General features: G+C 49.9%; 1 protein-coding gene across 2 annotated transcripts in view; it reads right to left on the reverse strand.

Moving 5' to 3' along the window:
* The window catches only part of SPTB (spectrin beta, erythrocytic), a 118,464-nt gene that overhangs the window by 36,788 nt on the left and 61,356 nt on the right, over positions 1-20,320 (reverse strand). For both annotated transcript variants that reach the window (XM_053673288.1, XM_053673289.1), the window contains exons 3-15: positions 12,872-13,023; positions 11,443-11,616; positions 10,341-10,432; positions 9,900-9,980; positions 9,415-9,530; positions 8,989-9,101; positions 8,029-8,216; positions 6,220-6,337; positions 5,438-5,596; positions 4,307-4,609; positions 3,400-3,550; positions 1,909-2,779; positions 640-777 (exon numbers count right to left, since the gene is read on the reverse strand). In XM_053673288.1, coding sequence (XP_053529263.1) covers positions 640-777; positions 1,909-2,779; positions 3,400-3,550; positions 4,307-4,609; positions 5,438-5,596; positions 6,220-6,337; positions 8,029-8,216; positions 8,989-9,101; positions 9,415-9,530; positions 9,900-9,980; positions 10,341-10,432; positions 11,443-11,616; positions 12,872-13,023 — 2,656 coding nt within the window. The remainder of the gene's footprint in view (positions 1-639; positions 778-1,908; positions 2,780-3,399; positions 3,551-4,306; positions 4,610-5,437; positions 5,597-6,219; positions 6,338-8,028; positions 8,217-8,988; positions 9,102-9,414; positions 9,531-9,899; positions 9,981-10,340; positions 10,433-11,442; positions 11,617-12,871; positions 13,024-20,320) is intronic.

The raw sequence follows: 20,320 nt of genomic DNA on the forward strand, positions 1-20,320 counted from the left end.
GACAATGGGTAGGTGAACATGTGGCACTGTGTGTGCAGGGCAGGGTCCAGGGTGACAAACAGGGGACACGAGCCTGTGCTCTGTCCTTTGAGATCCTCGAGGACTCATGGGTAGTGATGCCCTGTACTGAAAGCGCCCCGCCTCCAAAGCCTCCTCAGGGCCTGTTTTTTGCTCTGACCGTGAAGTGTGCCCAAGGTTTCCTGCTCATTTTTCTCTTCATTCCAGCCAGCCGCAAGGTCGATGACGCACTCGATATAAGCAGGAGCTTTCTTTTATGGACATTACTTAGGAGCTCTCAGAGAACAATTTTCCCTGCCTAAGAAATGTCTGGGTAAATGTGGCATGAGTGCCATCTGGCCTAATTCTAACTGCAGTCCACTGAGAATGTCTCCCTGCCTCACACAGGGCCACCGCTGCCCCCAGACGCAGTATTTGCAGCCGTGTGAACACATCTCTCCCCCTCCCTGGGCTGATCACTGGACAGGTCTCTCGTTGCTGCTACAGAAGGAGACAGGTGAGAACGACAGGAGCAGTGAGGGTACAAACCTGGCAGTGCAGAGCCCGTGTCCTGACTTTTGGGCCACACCCCCAGGGTCTGGCAGGTGCAGGGCGATGCTCCCAGCCCAAACCACACCTCACCTGGTGTTCAGGTTGTCCTGGTACTGCTTCACTTCCCCGCTGCGTGGGTGGCCACTCTCTATCAGGCTGTTGGCAGCGAGGTTCACACCACCAATCTGAGTCACCAAGGTCTTCATCTCCTGGTCCAGGATGTCAAACCTGATAAGGACAGAGAAAACGAGGACCGGTGAGGCAGCAGCAGGCACTTCATTCCCAGCGGCCGCCCAGTCTCCAGAACGGGTAGCTCTTGTTTCCTCCTCCCACTTCCTAATTACATTTGACCAGGTAAAGGGTGGACAGGAGAAAGGAGAAAGATATGCTGACAGGACGTATTTGCTGGTTCACGGGTCCGGTTTCTTGGTTCAGCATTTCTCGGACCAGACTAGGAGAGAGCTGGTTCCATACTACACCGGCCACTGGCTCAACAGAGGGGCACGGAGGCAAAATGAGGTGATCGGAGGCTAATTACCACAGAGACCACCTGCCTCCACTGCCTCAGTTGCTGCTCTTAGACCCCATTTCCACTGCCTTGACACCTTGACCTGAAGGATACTCCCTGGCCACATGCTCTGTCCCTGGGTAGGAGAAGGGACAGCTGCTGTGGGGAGGGGAGCCATGTGGTTGTGAAAGCTGACACTTCTGGTATAAGAGTCCAGGTGCCTCCAGCATCAGTGTGGGACCACCTGGTCATGTGGTCCCACTCCCTGAGACCACCTGATCACGTCCCAGGGAGTGACCTTTTCTCTGCCTCAACTCCCTGGATTCTATGCTCGGAATTCTAGGACACACGTGGGCAGGCCTTCCATGCTGAAGGGCTGATGGGGTCAGAATACTGGAAGTGAGTGGTTTTGCAGACCAGTGGTTTACCAGCTGGTCTCTGGGGCTCCTCTGGGTTCTGTGGCTTAGGGACTGCCACAGAAAGGTACAGCTGCTGGGTCCCAGCCTCTCATCTCCCACTTAATCCTTTCAGCTCTACCTTCCCCTGACTTATATGTCAGGGATTCCATATACAATTTATTTGAACGAAGACTGCTGTAGCTGAAAAGTCACTGAATAACTGGACTAGGAATAGCTCCTTTGCTTGTTTTGAAGAAAGTCACGGGGGTGAAGTACCCAAAGCTACATAGACAGATTAGAACCTGTGACTCCTGGTGCCTGGCCACTGCAATAAAGGGCATCCCCCGGCCTCTCAAAGAGACCCTGGCTGATCTAGAGGCTATTCCCATACCTAGCAGAGGGGCAGCGCGTGCCTTGGTGTGGGGAGGCAGGGAGAGAAGGGCCAGCTCTGACCTGTGCTGCACGACCTCCAGGTCCTCCAGTGTGTCTGGGATTTCCATCTGGGCCAGCCACTTCTCCTTCTCTCCCATCCACAGCTCACAGGCATCTGTCTCCCCAAACACTGTGTACAGGTCCAGGGCATCCTGTAGCTTCTGCCGACGCAGGTCTGCCTGAGCCACCACTTGCTGGTAGAGCTCCCGGAGGACCTGCAGCCGATTGGTCACATCTGGGGAATCCCGAAACTCTTGGGGGAAGCCCTGGGCCTGCTGTTCCAGATGCTCCATCACCGCACGGTTCTCCTCCAACTCCTCCAGAAAGTCCTTGTGCTTCTTCCCCAGGGCCCGTGTGGCCCCTTCATCCTGCCCCACATCTTCACCTGAGAGCAGCTTGTGAGCATCTTGCAGCCAGGCCTTTAGGTCGTCTGCATCGCCTTGGAACTGGAAAAAGTTTTCAGCATCCTGCAGGTTCTTCTTCCGAAAGGCAGCCAGCTCCTTCAGCTGGTCCCACTGGGCAGATACCTCCTTGATTCGGGCTTCGATCTGCGGGTGCCCAAACTGCTTGCGTGCGACCATGCCCTCAGCCTCCTGGAAGATCTGGTCTAGGTGGGTGTCCAGCGCGCGGAGCTCATCCTCAAAGGCTTTGTGCTTGCGCTGCAAGATGAGCACACTGGTCAGGTCCTTGCCATAGTCAAGGGAGGAGTAGATCTGCTCCTTCTCCTTAATCCAGCTCTCGGCCTCATCCATCTCCCAGAAGAACTTCCAGAGCCGTTTGGACTGCTCCAGCTGGACCTTCCGCCCAGCTGCCATGTTGCTTAGCTCCTCAAAGCACTGCTCCAGGTGGCTGACACGGTCCTGGATGACCTGGGGATCACAAGGCTGGTACCCTGGGAGGAATGGGAGGAGGAAAGATGAGAGGGGGAAGGGCTTCATTTCCTGTCAAGCTTCAGATTGGAAGCCGCAGGGCTAGAACAACACAACCTAGAACCTGCCATTTCACTGGAGCTCTGGGACTGGAGGCAGGGCATCTCAGGTGCTCAGAAGAGGGCAGGCCAGATTCTTAATAATTACTTCACAGTAAACTGCCAGGGATAAGGGGGGTTAAAATTTGGGTCAACTCTTGGTAGAAATGTACTACATAAAATCATTTTTTAAGAAGCCTAGACACAAATTGCAAGATGATTTTTCAAGGATGCAGCAGAGTCTCCTATTTAAGACCTGAAATAATAAACCTAATTGCCTCTGCTATAACTTGGACTAGCAGAGAGGGTGAAAGACGGGATGATGCCTTGTGGGTGCCTATAAACACCTTCTGATAATAGATCACCACAGCAGTTGCCTGGTCTCTGGAGAGTTTTGCCATCCCTCAAGCTTCTTCCTGGCACCATTCATTAGTTAACCAAAGAAGCAGAATTCTAAAGCTAGGAGATTATCCAAGCTGGAGTTCTGAACCAGAGATGGGGCCCTGGCTTCTGAGGCCTCAACAGGGAGACTTCCAAATTCTCACCCTTTTCCTCAGTGAACTTCAGGGTGGCTGTGGTGATGGCCTTCACTTTGTCTCCCTGAATGGCGATGTCAGCCTCCGTCAATTTGTGTTTCTGTAGCAAGTCCTCGACCTCCAGCAAGTGCTTCCCGAACTCGGCAGACAAGAGGTGAGCCTGGCAAAGAGGACAGACAGGGTGGAGGGGATGAGGAGAGTTGAAGAGACCTACGTGCTAGAAGAGACCCCTCCAAAGGGGGTGACCATGGTGTCTGGGCTGGGGAGTCAGTGAAGCTGGAACACAGCAGTTGCCTGGCATGGAAGGGGCTGTAGAGCAGGAGTTCCTGCTAGGGTGCCCATTGGACTCATTCTTGGGTCGCCTTATGCAAGCTTGAGCCCCTCACCTGATCTCCTGCATCTGCCCTGGGTTTGTGTATTTTAAATAAATGTATTATAAATACACAGGCTTGGGCATGTGTATTTTAAAAAGTATCACAGTCACTCTGACGTGCACCCTGTGCTGAGAGCACTGTGGTGGAGGGAGAGGAGATTCAGATTCCCTGGTTGCCCCTCTGCTGGCAGGTCTGGATTCTAAGCAGTCAAATCATAACTACTCAGAGCCTGATTCTCCAGGTTCCTGATTAATGTCTGTCTCTCTGGGGCCTGCAGGTTGGTGCCCATGCTACTCTGAACCTAAGATTTCTTGATTATGGGGATAGAGTGGACCTGGGCTGGTGACTTGTCTGGAGCAGAGTGAGCCAAGCAGTTGACAGGCAGATGCAGCCAGACACTATGTGGCCTCAAATTCTCCCTTCTGATTCAGGGACATGACTGGCTGGGAGGCATCTAAGGAAGCATACACTAACCGCAGGGTGGGCACTGCGGCCGGAGGTGGGTGCCGGGGGTGTGGGGGATGGGCAGTCCCTGGGCCCACCTTGATCTCGTCCATCCAGTCGATGCTGTGCAGCATATCCTGGAAGAGCTTCTGCAGTGCCAGGGTCGTCTCGAGTCTCTGGCGCCGGGCCTTCAGCAGCTCCTGCAGGTAGTTCCACAGGCGCAGGATGTTGTCCTTGCGGGCTGTGATGCGCTTCTGGTCGTGGTAATTCTCCTTCTCCAGCTCCTGGGCCAGATCTTCCAGGGCCCTCACCCGTTCCTCGTAGGCAGCTGTGTCAGTCTCGATGGCCTCATGCTTCTTCTTGGCGGCCTCCACGGCTGCCAGGTCGTACCCAAAGTTATCCTGCCCCACAGAGAGAAACACGGGCAGCTCAGTCAGGCTCCTCTTGGCTAGTCCCCAAACGCAGAGAAACAGACAGTCCCTTTGGAACGACTGCTGGGTGGGAGGACCATTCCCAAGGACTTAGTTCTGCCATCTTTTTCAGCTCATCTCATCAGAGCCAAGTCTAAATGTCTCACAAGAACCTTGAAAAGAAGCTTGAGATTTTACTCACTGTGCCCTACGTGTGGGTGTGCTGTGCATAAGTTACTAACAGAGCTGCGCTTGGCCTGCTGGCACTCACTCACCGCCTGCCTTGAATGGACCTGCCTGGTTCTGGGCGGGAAGGGGCTTCTGACTCAGAGCCAGGCAGCTCTAAACAGATGGCTTGGGGCACACACACTCTCCCATTCTCTCAGAACACTTGCTTTCCCCTTTCTGGATGGAATGTAACTTGTTTCCAAGTGGGAAGAAACAGATCCTGTCCTGGACAATCGGCCCTGGGGTCAGTTTTTAGCTAGTGACACATGACTTGGTCCTGGAGGCCAGAGCCCAGAAGGCATGTCTGACACATCACATCCCCAGAGGACCATGGTTCAGTGTCACCTCAAACCCTGGCTTCAGTTAACGATAGCTTCGGGGGCCATTGTGGGATTGTGAGGCTCTCTCCTTAAAAATGAGATGTCACATTCTGCAGAGTTTTTCTTCAGATGTGAATCTTGACCCACCCAATCCTGGAAAGCAGGGATGCAAGGCCTGGGGAGAGGCCAGCCTGGGCTCCAGCCCAGCTGACTACTGGGGTCTCTGGAAAGCTGCCTCTCTCCTGCCATCCCCAAGGGTGTCCCCCTTTACCTGGGCCACAAGGCGCTGGTTTTCACTGAGCCATGTCTCTCTCATGGCGGCCTTCCGGTCAAAGCGCCGGGCCAGCTGCTCCAGCTTCTCCTGGCGAATGAGCTCATTTCTCAGGGCTAGCTCCCGCCGGTACTCAGCCTCCTCCAAGCTTTCCCAGGCCTGCCCAAGGGACAGAGGAGAATTCTTAGGGCACGAGAGGAACACCTGGGTTGGGGGTTCCATTTCTTTTGCCCAACACTGAGTGATTTCAGGAATGTAGGCAGAGCCTTTGGCTTTCATGTAGGGGCCAACCAAAGATTCTGGGAGCCCTGCTTATGAGCAATCTGTTCCCTCTTCCCCTAAACCTGCCTCGGACCATTGGTCTAATATAACATTGTCTCCATGGATGCGCTGTAAAATGGCTAAATGGCTATCTCCATTCTAATAAAATTTCCAGGGGTTATTAAGCCTCTAAACCTCTGAAATATTAGAAGGTGCTTCCCTTCTGTTATAAGAAGTTAACATTCCATCTTAAAAAATTCAATGTTCAGTAGTGCTAGATTTTAACAACTGGCTCCAAAAATGGATTCTGGGCATCTGAACAGGGGGCTGAATTAAGGGGTCATAGGTGGAGTTGATGTCTCAGAATTAGGTTCAGACAGCACCCCAAGATAGCCAGCATGTGCAGTTATTAACACCCCAGAAAGCAGCTTAGTTTAACCCTGTCCGGTGACCACTCCCTGCGCCCTTATCAAGAACTCGGCCAACTCACTGGCAACATGCAGTGGGAAAGGCTACTGTACCCGGTTGATGTCAGACACCAGTTTCCCATCGTGGGGCGTGTATACTTTCTGATTGTTGGCTCTCATCCGGGACTGGATGGTAAAAAGTAAGACTTCTAGATTCCCCTTCTCCTGAAACCTGGCAAGAAAACAGAGGCAGGGAGGTTAGTGTAGAGATCCCCACTGCCAAATTGTCTGAGTCAGTGTGGAACCCTGGGAACTTGGAGCTTGGATAGCAAAGCATATTTCCTTTAAAAACAGAAAGTGAAAAGAACCTACAGGTCTACTTCCCTGTTGAAACATCCATCATACTCGCCAGCCGAGATCTGATGGGGGTTGAGCCTTTACAGCACCAGAGAAAATGCAACATCCACCATGCACTTGCATATCATTTGCTCCCCAGGGGACGGCTAACTGAGTGGTCTGGGAATTCCTGCGGCTATCATTTTACCAATCAATACGAGGAAACTTTCCCCTGGTCAGCAAATGAAGAAGGCTTCTGGTCAGCAAATGAAGAAGGCTTCTGGCCAGCTCTTTAGTCAGTTTTTTATTGAGACAATAAATCCTTAGAAACAGCACCGTCCACGTAAGAACGTATTGCATCGAAAGCAACTTTCGCTTGAGTCCTAATGAGTCCTAATGAGCCAGCTCTCCTGACAAGTCCCAGAGGCCAGATGCTTCTGAGGGGGGCAGGAAAGGCTGATTTCTGGGGGGATTTTAGGTGTGGGAGATGAGAACTGGCAGTGGGGTGATGCCTGGAACTTGGGGTCCAAACTCCAGGTAACTGGGTACTCTCTCATTTCTGCACGTATGCAAGGATCTGCCCACTTCTCCATCCTCCACCTGGCAGCGGGGGATCAGTGTAAGCTCTTAGGCCAGCCTAGTAGCTCTGCCTGCTCACAGGCACACAGAGGGCTGCAGCACTAGGCACTGTGCACACAGCCAGGAGATATCACCCCTGTGTGCAGAGCCTGGTAGACTCACAGGTGATGTTCTCTGTATATTCAATTCAGGGCTTTCAGATGGGATAGTGTCGCACCAGAAACCAGATACTTGTTTATAGCACATTCCAGGCTCCAGTCTCACCTTTCTCTGTGTGAGAATCATGAATGAAGAGTGTAGAAGATGAGAGGAGAAGGAACAAGGCAGGAGGTACCACTGATGAGCTGGAAATCTGTTTCAGGAGAGCTGGGCAAGCTAACAGCAGTGAGCTGGAATGCCCCATGTGTCTGTGTGTGCCTGTTTTCACATGCATGTATGCACATGTGCACACACAGTTGTGTGCGCCTGTCCACGCGTGTGCGTGTGTGTGCGTGCACCCAGGCCCTGCACACACTGGGGGAAACGGAAGTCCTGACGGGCAGGCTCGGCGCTGTCCTGATGAGCAGTGACAGACAGGAGAGAAAAAGAAGGATTTACTTGATGATCAACACGGCTCCATGCAGAGAGTTCTGAGGCTTACAGTACAGACGTCATTACCAGAAAATAAGCCTGAAGCTCAGTGCACAAATGAGAAAGGAACTTCCTTCCAAGCACGGGTTCTTGGAAGGGACCCAGATGTCTGAGATTTCACTGCTGCCCCCACTCAGGGATCTGCGAAAGTACTTTCTTTGGCTACGAGTCAAAGGTTACTCCCCAGCATCCACTTCCTATAGGCTGATGCCTGGGATCGGGAAAGCCAGGAGGGGATGAAGCAGGTGACAGATACAAAGCTCTCTAGCCTCTAGAATATGCCTGCAAGGTACACTTCTCAAGGCCCAGAGTCTGGCTCTATCTTTAGTTTCTCATCCCACTAATGTCCACCCTTCCTCCCAAGGGCCAGGGCCTTACTTGGGTGGCTTCTCCACGGTGCGGTAGGTGCTAAAGGCCTGTAGCTGCTGCTGGACACCAGTCAGGGAGTTGGCAAATTTGCGGCTGTCCAGAACTGTGATGGTCTGCTCAATCCAGGTGAGCAGGTCCGAGGCGAGCCCACTGTACTTTTCAATCATCTTCTCTGTCTCAATGGCATGGTCGATTACCTAGGGAATCACCTTATAACTCATCTGCATCAGAAGAGCAATGATGCCATCAACGAGGACCACCGTTGAGGTGGTCTTCCTCCTCTCCAGCCCTGCAGTGCTCTGTGTTGGGTATGTTCCTTGAGCCCAAGGCTGTGGCTAAGGCAGAGGAATGGCAACCTTAGCAGGCAGCTAGTCCCGCTCAGGTTCGGGAGTTGCCTCCTTTTTCTCTAACCCTATAGAAGATTGGTCAGCTCCCTGTGCCAGGATACCAGCCACTATAGGGGCCAAAATCTCATTCATTTTCAATGTGTGTTAGGAACTGAGGGCTTCCAGGCACTGTCTTTGCAAAACACCAGGCACACGAAGATGAGTAAGTGGTGCCCACACTGATGCAGCTGAGGAGCCCGCAGGAAGAAGAATCTGGCCTGAGGTTCTTCACAGTGGGGTGGCTGCCTGGTATTCCATGGGAGCCTAAGAGGCCTGCAACCACAATAAACCAATAAAAGCCCCTGTGGGAATATTCGTGAGACATGGTTCTGCAGGTGGAAGACGGGCTTAGAGCTGCAGGCTATGACATCTTTCAGGACAGACCACCAATCTGCTTTGGAACTCAGCATGGGAGTCACTAACTTGGCTTCAGAGGAAGTGGGTGGGCATGACCTGCCCCCGACCCCACTGAGGCTGGAGCTCTGGCACAAAGCTCCGGGGATGGAAAGGCAGCATCTCAGTCAAGGCCTGGGTGTGGCAAACAGGGAAACTAGGGGACAGCAGTTACGAGACAGCTCAGTACCTTGCCAACGCGCTTGCCCTCCACCGCCAGCACCTTCATCTTGGAGAAGTAGTGGTAAAATGCCACCACATAGGTAATAATGGATTTCTCATCAGGGTTTTCTGTGAAGACATCTGCAAGGGGAAAGGGTGCTGTTGGGATTGAACTGGAAGCCAAAAATGTCTGGCTCAAAGGGTTTATCTCCATGTTTCTCCAGCATGAAGTCCAAAGGCTACCCCGGGCCACTGATCAGGCCAGGGGAGGTGTGAAGAACCAATTGAAGAGCAGGCCCCGAGCAGAGCCCTGGCCTGGCCACCATCCAGGCCAGGTGCCCAGGGCTCACCCAGCACCTGGCCTAGACTCCACCAGGTGCCCTGTTGGCCTGGTGCTCCCTCCAGCACACCAGCTCCCGCCGCTACAGCCAAGGCTGGGGTGGGAGCTGCTCACCTTCAGGGTCGAGGAGTGGGATAATGCCCAGCTGACGATCGGCCACATCGAATGCGTGCTCCAGGTTGTGCCGGGCATTGGAGTCTTTCAGCTTATCAAAGTCAATGAGGTCAGGCCTGAGGAAGAAGCCAGACTGTCAGAAGGGAGTGGCAGCCATGGCATTCCCACCAACAGGGCAGGATGCAAAGGCCCTGGGCAAATGCTGGGAGGTGATCCAAAGACTCTGGGCAGATGGAGGGAGGTAGATGGGCAGGAAAAGTGAAAGGAGGATTTGGGAGCAGAGGGGCAGGGGCAGCTGTGAGCACCTGCATGTGGGGGAGGAAGCAGTGGGAATTTAAGGGAGGTAGGGCTGCTGAGGGTGAGAGAAGGACGAGCAGAGGTGACACGCCTGTGAAGCTTCAGTAGTAACCTCCATGCTGAGTGCAATGTGTGCGAACACCTGCGAGGGTTCTGTCCCACCCCCACAGCCCTCTTCTCCTGCTCACCGGTGCTTGTGTATCAGGGCATTAAAGGCCAGGCCATCCTTCCAGCTGGAGGTGAAGTTGGTGACATTGACATTGGGGTAGCTGCATCCAAGAGAAACATTAAAACCTGAGAATGAGATTCTTTTCGAGTCCCAAACAAGTGTATGAACAGAGGGGCCAATATACCGGGAGAGAAATGGACCTGTTTCTCCTTAAGCCACTTCAACAGGAGGGCTCCCCCATAATGTGGGCCTCAAAGACTCATATACCCAAAGGACCCCCCAACCTGATCCAGGCAACTCTGGAAAGGAATCCTGTGTTCCAGGCCTCAGAGAATCAGGTGAGGACTTTGCACCAGTTATTCCCAAACTGCTATAGTTCTGGGTGGTGGTGTCATGTCCCTTGGAGATGGCAGAGCTCAGGGAAGCAGGTGGGTGGGGAAACGTGGGTCCCAGGGCATACCCTGCTGTCTTCATCTGACACCATAACAGCAACGCATCCTTGGCTGAGCGTGTCTCACGACCTTCCTGAGTTTGGACAACGATGTCCTGAATCTGGGGGCGCAGGAATGAGAGGGAGAGGAATTAGATTTGCATCTGGTTCAGTGCCTTCCTGTTCTGCCTTGGGGGGGACTCTTTCCCTCTTTCCTCCTCCTTAGCCATCCATCTGCCTCACCAGCCCTGTAGCAACACCACTGCCTGAGGCCCTGGGTCCCTGGGTCCCAGTGGCCTGCCTCCTGCCTTAGTCAGCGGCAACACACAGGGATGAGGATGAGACGGCTGTGACTTGCTAACTCTGCTGGGAGGCTGAGAATAAACAAGAGCTCTGTTCCCTTTGCAGAAGAAGCATGCTCTGCAAGCCCAGGAAACAGCACTGACATTGAAAGGTATTGCATTTGAACTAGGGGTTTCTCTTGCCTTTTCATTCTTTCCAGTCCTGCTGCCATTACTATTTAATCATGCACACTCATGCAGAGTGAGACGGCACACCCAAGATCACTTGGATGAGAACTTCAGTCCGAGAGCGAGTGCTGCATCTTCCTTTCCCTGCCTTTCCCTCCTCTGACCCGGTTCTTCCTGTCCCCAGACCAGCAGGTGAAAGGCCCTGCTTCCTTTCCTTGTGCTTTCTAAATTTCCTTACAAATAATGAACCTTGAATTTCAGAGTGGGAAGAATGAAGTTTCTGATAAAACACATGAAAGCAGATCTTTCTTATTTTTGCAATTTCTGAACCAAACTACGTCCAAAACCAGAAAGTCACACACATGAGGGGCGGGGAACAAAAAGCAGAGCTTCTAGCCAGATCTCACTCAGCGCAGCTACTAAATTCTGTCTTCTCCCTTAACAGACCACACTACTGACTGAACAGCTGGCCCTGCGCTTCAGCCGCTTGGTGATGCAGAGGGTGGTCTCTCCTTCCTACCTGCATTTCCCCCATAGGACAGGTTGCTAGCCTCCCAGAATGTACACAAACATTCACACTTTATATACCCTTTTATAACATTCCCAAGCCCTGTCTGGCCCAGAGAGGCTACCCTCATCCCTTCTGCCCTCTGGGAACCCACCTGGAAGCGAAGGATGATGGTCCAGATGAGGCCCAGGACCAGGCGGTGGTTGCCGTCCACGATGTCGTGGGAACCCATGTTCTCCAGGTGCACGCGCTGCTCCTTGAGGAACTGCAGAGCCTTGTCCACGTTTTCCAGGCAGTGGATGCGCATCTTCCCCTTCGTGGGCTTTGGCTGGGGGACAACAGTGGCCCCATGGGCATGGAGGGACCTCACAGTTACCACACATTGGCTGCGATCTGGACCAGCTCCTATCGTCAGCATCCACCCCGTATCCTCTTGGTTCAACTCCAACTCCCACCATCACTCCACGACACTTTCCGACTCTGTTCTTTCAGCCAAGTTCAGAGGTTCCCTCCCTCCAGTACCCTGCCACCTGGCCACGTCAGTACTGAGCCCAGGACTAAACAAAGCCTTCTGAGTGGGTGGTAAATGGTACTTGAACACAATACCACAACAGATGGTTGAGCACCTACAATGTGCCAGGCACAGTGATAAGAACTATTTACTGTCAGGTGGTGATAAAACTGGCTTTTGGTTTGGTGATTGCTAATGGGTCTGTCCCACCATCCAAGCTCCTCTCTCCCCACCCTGAATGGCCCCCAGCCCAAACTGAAGGGGACCGCCATTGACGAGTAACCTCATCAGCTAAAGGGTTCCCAGTGGTAATTCTCTCTAGTGGACTTCCAGTGCAGGGTGAGAACCAGAACTTAGCCTGGCGTTGAAAGGCAGCAAAAGAATGTGGTGCCTTTTCATTCAAATCCCAAGGTTTTATACTTGGGGAAAATGAGGCAGGGAAGGTCTTGCCTGATAGGCCCGACCAAGGTCACAGTGAAAGTAACATGAACCTTAAGCTGGTTCTCCCTCAGCGGCAACACTACTGCTGATAAGTTATAACTGACAGGGTCTGTCATAAACTCCCCTTTACAAGAGCAATAGAACACACAGGACAGTATCTCCCACAATTTTCTCTTGGTTCCAGGAAAGATGCTCATTTCTCCAGCTAGGTAATGGGAATGCATCAATTGCTATATCTTAGCCTGTGCAAGGAGGCTCCGAATAGATGGCTTGGGGTGCACACGCACTCTTCCATTCTCTCAGAACACTTGCTTTCCCCTTTCTAGATGAAATTCAGACCAGCCACAGAGGCCCAGACCCCACATGGAGAAAGTCAAGGACTCTGTGGCTTCTGGGAGAAGCATGAAAGGCAGAAGAGGCCAGAGGAGGCAAGGAATTCTGAGAACAGGTCAGGGAACCTCCTCAGCCACAAGGACACCTTTCATCATTAAGGATTAAAACCTCCCAAAAGAATAGGGAGCGAGCGCAGAGGGCCATGAGAACTGGAGATACCTGCAGACCACATCTTTCCTGAAGAGGTATGATGGCCTGGGCACAGGGAAAGGGACCACAGCACAGACAAAAGCTTTACCAGCATCTCTCCAGACAGCACCTCCAGCAGCTTGATGAGCATACGTCCATCCCGCAGGTCCTTGTAGAGGTCGGTGATGCGGCAGGACACACGAGCCAGGTGTGAGTTCACCCATTTAGTGAAGGTTTTCTTCTGAACCACTTCTCGCTCATCTGAGTGGGGTGGGGCAGGGAAGAGTCCTGGGTTAGGTTTCCAAGGTTGGCAAAGTCCATGTGCAATGACATGGAGTCAAAGAGTTTTCTCTGAATTGCAGGGTCCTCCATCCCCAGCAGAGCTATACTGCACCCTTCCTGGGAGCATTGTGACCCAGGCACAGCCTTTGACACACCAACCCATGTGCCATGACTGAGGCCACAAAGAGATGACTTCCACTACCATATTCTACACACTGTATCAAGACACCCTCATTCAGTAACCTGTTTTCCTGTGCCAGTCAGAATGCCCTGCGTCCTTGTGCCAGTGAGCTCAGACTTCAAGGCCAGCTTCGCCAATCCACCCATTCACAAATATTCCCTCTGCTAGAATGGGCTCTCTTGCCCCCTCCTCACCCCACCCTTTCACCTAAATCCTAGTCATCCTTCACATGGATGTCAGTGTCAACGATTCTTCTGCGTAAAGTTTTCCTGACTCCTCACCTAGATCAGGTCTCCCCTTGTGTGCCCTGACCCTTGCATTTGCAATTCTCATTTATGTTTCTCTTCACACTTGTACTGGTTTAAAGTCTGTCTCTCCTGCAAGACTTCAGGCTCCATGAGCCCAGGGAAGTCTCTCTTGTACCCATAGCTGTACTGTGGCCAAACATGCAGACATTCACTCAGTGCTTATTGGTGGCACACGTGTGCTAGCTTGATGGCACATACAGGGAAAACAAATTGCCTGTTTTCAATGAGCTCTGGGCAGGGAGAGAAGAATGATGAACAAGGAGACAGTGAGACTATGTGGAATATATGATCCACCTGGGGTTAGGGAAAACAGAGGCTTGGGCTGAGGACTATCCATGACTATCCTCTTCACATGAGAATGGCAGGCAGGGGTTCTCCACCTTCAGACCTGGGAGGCTGACATGACACCCACCCCCCAATCCTAAATCAGCATCAGCCGAACCCAGCTTCCGGCTCGTGTTGCAGCAGTTCAGGCTGGATGCCTCTCAGCAGCTCTGTAAAACAGGTGCTGGTGACCTGTCTGTTAGGGCTGAGAGCCTGAACGAGAAGCTGGAGGGAGGACAGAAGGCTGGGCTAGAAGGACGAAGTTTTGAGGAGTGAATCCTCCTTCTGTTTGCCGTAGTGAACTGTTTGTGGTAACCGGCTTCTGGGCACTTTGGTTGACGAGTGCAGGCAGGCGCTGGGCCTGTGGCCGTGGAGAATCCCCAAGGGTCAGTCACAGCGAGGGAAGACTCGGAGCGGCCCAGCCAGTAGGGTATGTCCGCGCCTCTGGAGCAGGCTAAATGTCTGCTCAGCTGAGCCTGAACTGTGGAAGCGTTGGCTTCTTAAATGATTAAATATCTGATTTAACAACGACAAAGAGAGCAGCCCGGCCAGCATGGCCTCAGGGGTGTGACCGGCAGTTCCCGAGGCTCTCACAGCACCAAATCCCTGCCTACTGCAAGGCTGTCAGTGTTGGGAGTGCAGACCCTTCATTCATTCACTCACTCATTCATTCATTCGTTCGTTCATGCAGCAGGTATTTGCTGTACAACCATTAGGTGCCAGGCTCTGGTGGAGGTGGGCAATTCAAGGACAGAAAGACAGCTCCTATCCTTGAGGCAGACATACTCAAATATGAGGCAGACATCACAAATATGAGAAGCGCTAGAGTCACATATAAAGAATTCATTAGCAGCCATCTAAATAAGACTTAAAAGAAAAGGAAAACACTACTTCTGAGTATACAACTCTTAAATATAAAATTGAAATGGCATTTTATTCATTGTAGGCCACTGGGCAAAGTTTCAGGGGGGAAAGCCCCCTTACTCTCTTGCTGGCAACAAATTTAACCACTTCCCTGATTTCAAGGACTGCTTCAGGAAAACACAGCTGAAGTTCGGACGGCGTACCGCACAGAGAGCAGTTGCGTTTATTCTGGAGCGTGCTTGGATTCCAAAGTTGGCCGCAGTCCCACGGTGCAGTTCCCAGAAACCAGACTTGTTCTGTGAGAGGCTAGTCCTCCCAGTCAGTAGTGGAGCTTTGACCAAGGGGGTTGGTATTTCTAGCCCCTTTAGAGGTGAGTGGCTCAAAACACTAAAGGCCTTTCTTCTCTCTCCTCCTCCTTTAAGAATCCCAAAACTTCATTCCATGGGTGCTGAGACCCATTTATTTGTGCCTAGCAAACTATAACAGAGTCCATTTAGGTGGATACATGGAATTTAATTCCAGGCTGCTGGGCTGGCACATAAATCAAAGCAGATCTCCCCAGTTTTTAACACAGAAATGATGCCTCCTGGACCCCAAGATATAGGGGGTGCAACACAGCTCAGGCTGGTGTTCCAAAATCCAGCATCCAGGCTGCCTTTACTTGAAAGCTGGAGTGAAACTGCCCAGAATCCCCAGCACCTTGAAACACTCTGCAGTGTGGAGACACGGGAAAGATTCCGAGAGGCTAATGATGATCGTGGGAGAGAAAAGGCCCAGGGGTGGAGATTCGTTTCCACCAGCTCATTAGCTCTGGCTGCTCCACACCGGCATGGCCCGGGTGCTCACCGGGAGCCTTCCAAGCTCAGGAGAAGCAGGTGGCTTGGAGCCGGCTGGGCTGGGAACGCTGGTGGTTCACACAGGCCTGGGACTCGACCATGCATTTGGCCTGCTGGCCCCAGGGCACTTGGGCCACTCTGCAGGGACCTGTTGTGGAAAGGAGGCCTCAGCGAGGCCCAGCCAGCACCCAGGCCTTATTTTCAAAGCCCTAACCCTGCCAGCACAGGAAAGAAAACAGCTCAGGAGCATGGTCAGTCACTCCTGCCCCTGCTGCCGTCCCACCCAGGGCCTCTCCGCGCCCGTGTGTTTCTCTCCCTCTCCTTTCCAGGCTGTGGCCATCCTCATTCCCCGCTATGTGTTAGGGTTTCCCCTAGAAAAGCCCTAACCACCTCTCTGACCAGCTAGTTAGAATTACTGTCTGGATATTGTGACTGGGTGATAGTTCCTTTATACCCCCCTTCAAAGATTCATTTGAGGCCAGATAAACCCACAACACCAAAACTCTCAAATACTTATTCACTAATACGTGAGTTCATACATGAAAAGTGCTTAAAACAGTACCTGGCCCACAGAAGGCTTGCCGTAAATGTTAGCCACCGTTCTTAGCATCACCGCTGTTCCTAATCCCGCGTGCAGGCCCATTCTAGATGCTGCAGGAAGCCCGGAGCACCCTCCCCTTCCCCAAGGGTCGCACAGGCCAGTAGCGGGAACAAGGCACAAACCCACAAGTAGTTAATTTTGCAACTACACTAGAGGTAAAGGGCAGGTCATTTTAATAATACACAAGCTGTCATCAGGTAATATTGGATTGATTACCAGGTAAATGACACATACAATAAATGGTCAAGGGCGAAGAGGAGAGAGGTCTTCTCTAACTGGAGGAGCCAAGGGCAGGGGGAGTTCACGGAGAAAACCACCTTGGGCAGGCAGAGGAGGAAGGGAACAGGAAGACAGGAGGTGCCCACGCAGAGAGGCAGAAAAGGACAGAGCCTTTATAAGGGGACTACTGACAGCTACGGGTAAAAAGAAAACATGTTGAAAATAGGTTTTAAACCAGATGTGGAAAGCGTTGAATGAAAGGCTAGTTTAGATTTCATTCTAGAAGCAAAAGGAACCACTGAATGTGTGACAGGGTTAGTTCCTGAAATATTCATGTGTGGGGCTCCCAATAATAATAAAAAGACAAAGTGTTTTAGCTTAAATGGAAAAGGACGTGTGCAAAATCGATCCCAAAAAACCCTTTAAAGGATCCGGAAAGGCACGCTAAATTTTCAACTGGGGAAACTCAGTATCATCAAAGTATCTGTTTACCCTAAAGTAATCTATATATTTACTATTTAAATAGAATTAAATTACATAATTTAAATTTAGATGACCTAGAGAAACTGTTAGGAAATTCATTGGAAAAACAAATTAAAATAGCTACAAAAATTCAAAAAAAGAAAGGGTGACCAACCTTCCCAGCTGTTTTTTCCTATCAAGTATTAAATTGCAGTATAAAGTTATAATAAAGCTGTGTGGTACTAGTATATGAATAGACAGACACAACAGTGGAAAAGAAATACTCCCGAGCACACATGGGCATTTCATGCTGCATAAAGGTGGCATTTCATATATGAAGGGGAAAGATGGATCACGGAGCTAAGGGGGTAGGCAAAACTAGATGGCCATCCAGGACAAATTAATTTAAATCTATACCTTATACTTCAGAATACATTTCATTTGGGTCAAAAAATTTAAATGTAAAAAATTAAATCATAAAAATACTGAACACTCCCTGGCTGCGTGGCTCAGTGGACTGAGTGCCAACCTACCAACCAAAGGATCACAGCTTTGATTCCCAGTCCAAAAACGTGCCCCCTACTGGGGACATGTGCCTGGGTTGTAGGCCAGGTCCCCAGTAGGGGGCATGTGACGAAGGCAACCACACATTGATGTTTCCCTCTCTCTCTCCCTCCCTTCCCTTCTCTAAAAATAAATAAATAAAATATTAAAAATTCCAAACTCAATGTTTTACTTATAATGTTCATGTAGGAAATATAACACAAAATCCAAAAGCCATAAAATAAAAGACTTAAAGACTATGCTAAAAAGATTTTTGTGGGGGATAAAATACCATAAGCAAAATCAAACAAATGAGGAAAGATACCACGAAGGGCTAATTATCTCATAGGTAAAAACACCTACAAATTAACAAGATCAATAATCCAATAGCAAAATGGACATAGGAACGTGAACAAAAAGTTAACAGAAAAAAAACATCAAGATCTCTTAAATGTGTGGAAAGTTGTCCAAACTATTCATAATAGAAGTACAAATTAAAAGCAGATGCACACGCAAAATCTAATACATGGCCCTTAATGAGTTTGAACAGACTAATCATAAAAGACATTTTGAGATGACTGGGAAATTTTGAATATTAAGTGGGTATTAGAGCATATTATGGAATCACTGTTAACTTATTAGGTATAATAATGGTATTACGGTCAGTTGGGAAATGTTCTTGTTTTTCAGAGACACGTACTAAAGTATTAGGGGTGAAATGTCATGATCTTCAATTTACTTCAGTAATACTTCCATACCCACCATGGATAAGCCAACACAGCAAAATATTATCAGTTGTTAAATCTATGTGATGATTCATTATACTTTTATTTTCTACTTTTTTGTGTTTGAAAATTTTCATACTACAAGTCAAAAAACTAATACGAACATACACCAAGGTGCTATGTTATGTTTCACATTATCAGATGGCCAAGGATCAAAAGGTCCTATCTGACACCTGTTTGGCAAGGATGTAGGGAAACAGCATTCATATGTTGCTGGGGAGAGTATAACAGCAGTTTGGCAAGACGGATCAGAATTACACATGCATATTCTTTTGAACTCAATAGTTCCACTTCTAGGAATTTATCCTACAGATAAACATACAATAACCTACATAACAAGGTTATTCACAGCATAGTTGAAACAGCAAAAGATTGAAAACCTAAATGTCCACCAACAGGGGACTGGTTAAAATAAAATTATATGTGCATGACAATGGAATATTATATAGCTATAGAAAATGAGTGGGCTATTTATATATTAATATAAAACAATCTTAAGCCCTGGTCACATGGCTCAGTTAGTTGGAGCATCCTCTGTGCACTGAAGGGTTACAGGTTCAGTTCCTGGTCAGGGCACAAGCCTGGGTTGTGGGTTCAATTCTCAGTTGGGGCATGAATTGGAGGCAACCAATTGATGTTTCCCTCTCACATCAATCTCTCTCTCTCTCTCTTCCTTCCTTCCTTCCTCTCTAAAAATCATTGAAAACATGTTCTCAGGTGAAGATAAAAAAATAAAGCAGTCCTCGAGATATCCTGGGTGGGAAAAATGCAGTATAGAATAATGTACAGTAAGTAGAATAGACCGCTTGCTAATCTGTGCATGAAACACTCCTGCAAAGACCCATGAGGCAGGAGCAGGGTGTCTGGGGCCCAAGATGGGAGTAAGACATCGTCTGCCCTTTCATATCTTGAGTGATGCCCACTGGATGTACATATGACTTATTCAATACAGAAATACACTTTTCTTTTTCTAAAGAAAATATTCAACTGTTTTTCTCTCCTTCACTCTCAAGATAGCCCAGTTTCTTTGTGCGCCCTGCCTCAGGACTTTGCACCAGACAAAAATTACAAGCACAGCTGCCTACACCTCCCTGACCACCCTTCCCCCCAGAAAGAGCCCGGAGTATGGCCTGTGGTCCTCAGGGCGGCGAGGCTCCCCGACCACCTGGCAGCTCTCAGGTCTCGACCACTTACTGTCCCGAAACAGGGGTTTCACAGCACAGACTTCTCCCCCCAGGGTCAAGGCTCTTCCCCTCTCTTGACTTACATCTTCTCCAGGACTCCTCTTGGTCGCTGGCCTCACCCACTCTGATACCTGCTTGAAATGTGTGTTATCAAAAGTTTCCAGTGGAGCTCTTTAAACAAATAGTATTTTATTGATTATGTTATTATAGTTGTCCCAATTTTTTCCCTTTTGCTTACCTCCACCCAGCACCTCCTTCTCCCACTGGCTGTTGTTCTTAAGCCAAATGGTAAAGTCGAAATACCTTATCTTGGAATCTTAATCGCCCATTTCTAGGCCCATCTATTTCTTCCTGCCACGGCTTCCTGTAAAACTTCTTGCCTGCATCATGCCTGTCTGTTACAGGTCTGCTCTCAACCTAAGCAACCTAAGTATTTAATAACAGGAGATGATTTAATAATTTTGGTATACTCATGAGAATACTAATAAGGTTGTAGCTCTAACAGCAAGAAGGTATATCCACAGAAAAAAAGCTGAAGTTGGGTGTTGCTATATAGCTGGGAGGTAAGACTGTGGGTAGCCTTTTTTTTTCTTTGCTTATTTATGTTTTCCAAACTTTCTGCAATAAACAAGTATTACTCTTATGATGAGAGTGAATAAAAACAGTATATAAAGCTCACAAACCCTGAAGAACAAATGACTGACGAAAAGTTAAAAGGGATCCTTCTTGAGGAGGTCTGCGTTTTCACCAGCACAGAGCCATAAGCTGCGGGTAAACCTGGGTGGCCAGAAAGATAAGTGTGAGAAAAGGCACCGTGGGAGGCCCTGGACCACTAGCCTAGGCCTGAGAACAACCACTGAATGAGCCCTTTGCAGGTTTACAACTCGGGGTTTCTTTCCTTCTCACACCAGGACCTGAAGAGCTTAGTGAACCTGAGTGAGTGATACTTTAACTCCACGAATTTGTGAC

The sequence above is a fragment of the Artibeus jamaicensis genome, unplaced genomic scaffold (assembly GCF_021234435.1).
Source record: "Artibeus jamaicensis isolate MK-2021 breed Jamaican fruit bat unplaced genomic scaffold, CSHL_Jam_final contig_851, whole genome shotgun sequence".
Taxonomy (NCBI): domain Eukaryota; kingdom Metazoa; phylum Chordata; class Mammalia; order Chiroptera; family Phyllostomidae; genus Artibeus; species Artibeus jamaicensis.